The following is a 3688-nucleotide window of genomic DNA, read 5'->3' on the forward strand; positions in this document are numbered from 1 at the left end:
GCGGCGGCGCCGATGCCGCCCTTGGCGGCCGGGCTGAGGCCGCTGCGCGGCGGGGGTACGTAGTGGTTGGCAAAGTAGTCTGCGTCTTGCTCCATCTTGACGCACGTTGAGACGTCGTTGGCCGCGACGCAGGCGGGGCCTGGGACGGACTTGCAGAGCTGCGGGGGGCCGGAGAGATCAGAGGGAGGGGCGGGGCGCCGGTTGGTGGGCCGGTCCAAAAGCGCCAAGGTCCGCTGAGCTGACAAGGCGGCAGAGGAGGGGCTGAGGGCGGCATTCACTGCACGAGCGCAGGCGCTAGCTGGTGTGCGCGCCCTAGGGTGGCACAGGTAGAGCAACCGACCGACCCTGCATGCGCAATGGCTGAGGGCAGAGAGCACGCACCTTGTAGGAGCCCCACTTTTGCACAGTGTAACCAGAACCTGCGTGACCGCGGCGGCAACATGGGTTGTGGGTGCCGTATCGGTGCCATTCAGGGACAGACCGGGCGCCCACATGCACCCTCCACAGACATGGCGGCGCCCAAGCACGCGCGTGCGTCCTGATAACTGCCACACACACAAGCTGGTGCGCTCGCAAGCACATGGGCAGGCCGCCTGCACCCGAGCGCGTGCTCCACACGCGCGTGCACATCTTCCCCCCCACAACTTTCTGCAACGCGAGCCGTGCGCGTACACACACACACACACACACACACACTCACATGCACACTCCCACTCTGCTCAACATGCACGCTCACCTGGCTGGTTCTCCCCGCCCGCCACCCTTGTCGAGAAATTTGAGTACAGGATGTTGTCGTAGTATGTCACGCCGTCCCACACCACCACCTTGGGAAAAGTGACATTGTTGACGCCAGGCACCAGGGGGTCCCGCTGGTACGCAAGCACGTTGGCCTCAATCAGGGGCGGGCAGCTGGTCTGAAGCTGCGGGGCGGGGGCGACGGGGTGCCGGAACAGGGGCGAGAGGGGCGGTTGGCGGAAGGGAGGCGAGCGCGGCCGGCCGGGGGGGTAGCGAACGGCCAGCACGCGGGGCGAGGACCAGCGCAGGTCAGGTGCGAGGGCGCAGGCAGGCGGGGCGTCCCATAGCCCCGTGTTTCAATTCTCAGGAGCTTCTGGATAATCAAGTCACAGGGTGTTGGGTGCAAACCTTTGCAAGATCATGGAAGTAGATGAGGCCGCCAGAACCTGGCGCCAGGATGTCCTGTGCGGATCCAGGTTGCAGTCAACGTGAGGGCAGGACACGGAGGGGCAGGCTGAGCCTCGTGCAGGCGCCGCGGCAACGGCGCCGCAAATGCGGTGCTCGCGGGCAGCACGCGCGGCGGTCGCTGTTGGGGCCGCGCCGCCGCGCCTCCGGTCCCGCTGCTCCCGGCAGGTCGCCCGCTGCTGGCGCTGCGGCAGGGTGTGGGCCGCGGGCCGGGTCTGTCCACTAGCCATGACCAGCTGCGGCCCTCTCCGCGCTAAGAGCACCCACCAGGTCTGCGCCGGCCCCATATCGCGTGTCCTTCAGGGTCACATGGATCAGAGACATGTTGACGCCTGCAGAACGTGCAGGGACGCGCGGTCAGCACGCGCTTGAGCGAGGCGCCCACAGCCTGGACTGGGCGGGCCGGCAGCACAGCCCCATCCGCCGGGGCCCAGCTGCTGCGCCTGCGGTCGCGTGCACCCGGGGGGCGCCGCTGGCTCCGCCCTCCCACCTGGAGCAATCAGCAGCCTGTTGGTGACCTCTCGGGCGTTGAAGTCGATGACCTGCGCGCACACGGCAGGCCGCGTCAACGGGCCGGCGGCGGGGGACGAACAGCTGGGACGGCGCCCCTGGTGACATCTGTGCGCGCAGCTGATGCGCGAGCTGCCGCTGTGCGCGCGCTCACGCGCCACCAGCATGGTTTGATCCCAACGCCCGCCCAGCGCACCCTGTGAGGCCCGTTTCGGTCCGATGTTACTGTCACGTTGTGCGCGAGCGTGTACGGCTGCTGCGGCCAGTCTGAGGTCTCGAACCGCACATCCTGATCCAGCACAATCACGCGTGCTGCGTCGTTCATGAGCGCCTCCACGAGTGCGCGGCCGGTCGAGACGTGCACCGCGCCCGCTGCGGCTGCCGAGACCACACCTACATCTGCTTTCGTTGAACGCAAGCAGCTAAGGGCCACCAGCGAGGCGAGGACGACCAACCCAGGTGTCACACAGAACTGGGGACGCGCCATCCCACAGCGTCACAGCATCACTGGTGCTTTCTCGACACTTTGACACGGTGACGTGACGCCAGCGACGGCACAACTCGAGCGCGCGGGCCCGTGCGGGAACCTGTCCGTGTCTTCAGAACTACGGCGCAGAGGCGCGGTTGGTACCCGAATTCAACGCACAGATGTATAGGATGTCTGCATCTTGGGCGAGTCACCCCACTGCCTATCACCGGCGGCCGACGCGTTCACAGCTTGAGCACCTGGATGAGATTCACAGCTGTTTGTTCTCGTTGTGTGGAATGTGGCGCGCTGTTACAGGGTGACACTGGTTGACTTTAACAGCTCAATGTTGGATGGCACAAACGCAACAACGTGAGCCATCGAGGTAATCATGGTGCGCTGTCGACACCAAACCTGCACAGCACATGCGCACACGTTCTGGGCTGCCTTGCTCACAAGCAGCAACGCGTTGGGCGAGTGTTCCCTTGCACATTCAAAACAGGACGAGCAAACGCGTGCTCAGTGCTGCTGCGAACAGCGCCACTTGCCTCGCCATGCCTCGCCAAGAGCCAAGTACATGTGCATCTGTCACACAAGCGTCACCAGAGGTGTGCAATCGATGCACAGATATGGACCGATTCGCATCATTAGGCACTGCGGGCGGGCAGGCTGCCAGGGGTTTGATGGGATATGGCTGGCAATGCCGGGTCAGCAGGGCGCGTTGTCCAGCGCGGGGGAGCGTTGCGCGCTCATCCTGGCCAGATCTGCAGTCCAGGCGACAGTCATCTGCAGGACTGTCGACCCTGACATTCCCCAAAAGCGCTCCCTGCAAGTAGCACGGTTGCAAACCGCACAGGATGCTTCCAGTGTGCGTGTGTGCCTGTGCAACCTGCTGCCCAGACCCCACCGGCACCGCATGCAAAAGAGTGTCTTTGGGCAGGCTTGCCTGGCTGTGCGCCAGCCAAGCCTGGTGGGCAAGCAGCACCTAAACAAGTACGTTCTGCGTGGGCCGCATGCACTCTTTCAATCACCATGGTAGCTGCGCCGCATCCCAGGATGGGCTGCAGGCGTTGCCCTGCGCCACGCCGGCTAGGGCTAATACATCCGCTGCATCCACATCGTATGTACAGACGCGCACACAAAGTGAACACCCTCAAGGTAGCGCCATTCCGATCCGCTCCAGACACGCGTCACGGCAAGTCGCGAGAATTTGCAGCGCCTGAAAAGCGGCGGCTGTTATCCCAATGTGGCGGGGAGTTCCAAAGTCCCCGAGCAGTGACCAGCACACCTTTAAAAACGCATCTGTTGCTGCACACCACCAAGCTACCTCACAGATGATTTAATGAAGACAAAGGGTCACCTCTCAGACAAAAAAAAATCACACACGTGAGATCCATCCCTCAACAAGCTAGAACTGTAACAAGTTCAAATCCTCACGTCAAACAGTCAAGCAGCTGCAGCATTGCGATGAGCTGCTGCAGCCGCTGCGCGGTCACGGCGCTCTCTGACGCA

At 63.6% G+C, this 3688-nt stretch overlaps 1 protein-coding gene across 1 annotated transcript; it reads right to left on the bottom strand.

The window, feature by feature from the left end:
- Window positions 1–294: 294 nt before the first annotated feature.
- On the bottom strand, window positions 295–2109 carry MNEG_12824 (hypothetical protein; the record flags this gene model as incomplete). Its single annotated transcript, XM_014038704.1, has 7 exons — window positions 295–312; window positions 382–419; window positions 737–920; window positions 1144–1197; window positions 1468–1532; window positions 1691–1742; window positions 1943–2109. Coding segments are annotated over 7 exons (578 nt in total), but the record flags the coding sequence as incomplete, so codon positions are not given.
- Between the last annotated feature and the right edge of the window lie 1579 nt (window positions 2110–3688).

This window comes from Monoraphidium neglectum (assembly GCF_000611645.1).
Source record: "Monoraphidium neglectum strain SAG 48.87 unplaced genomic scaffold scaffold03459, whole genome shotgun sequence".
NCBI lineage: Eukaryota > Viridiplantae > Chlorophyta > Chlorophyceae > Sphaeropleales > Selenastraceae > Monoraphidium > Monoraphidium neglectum.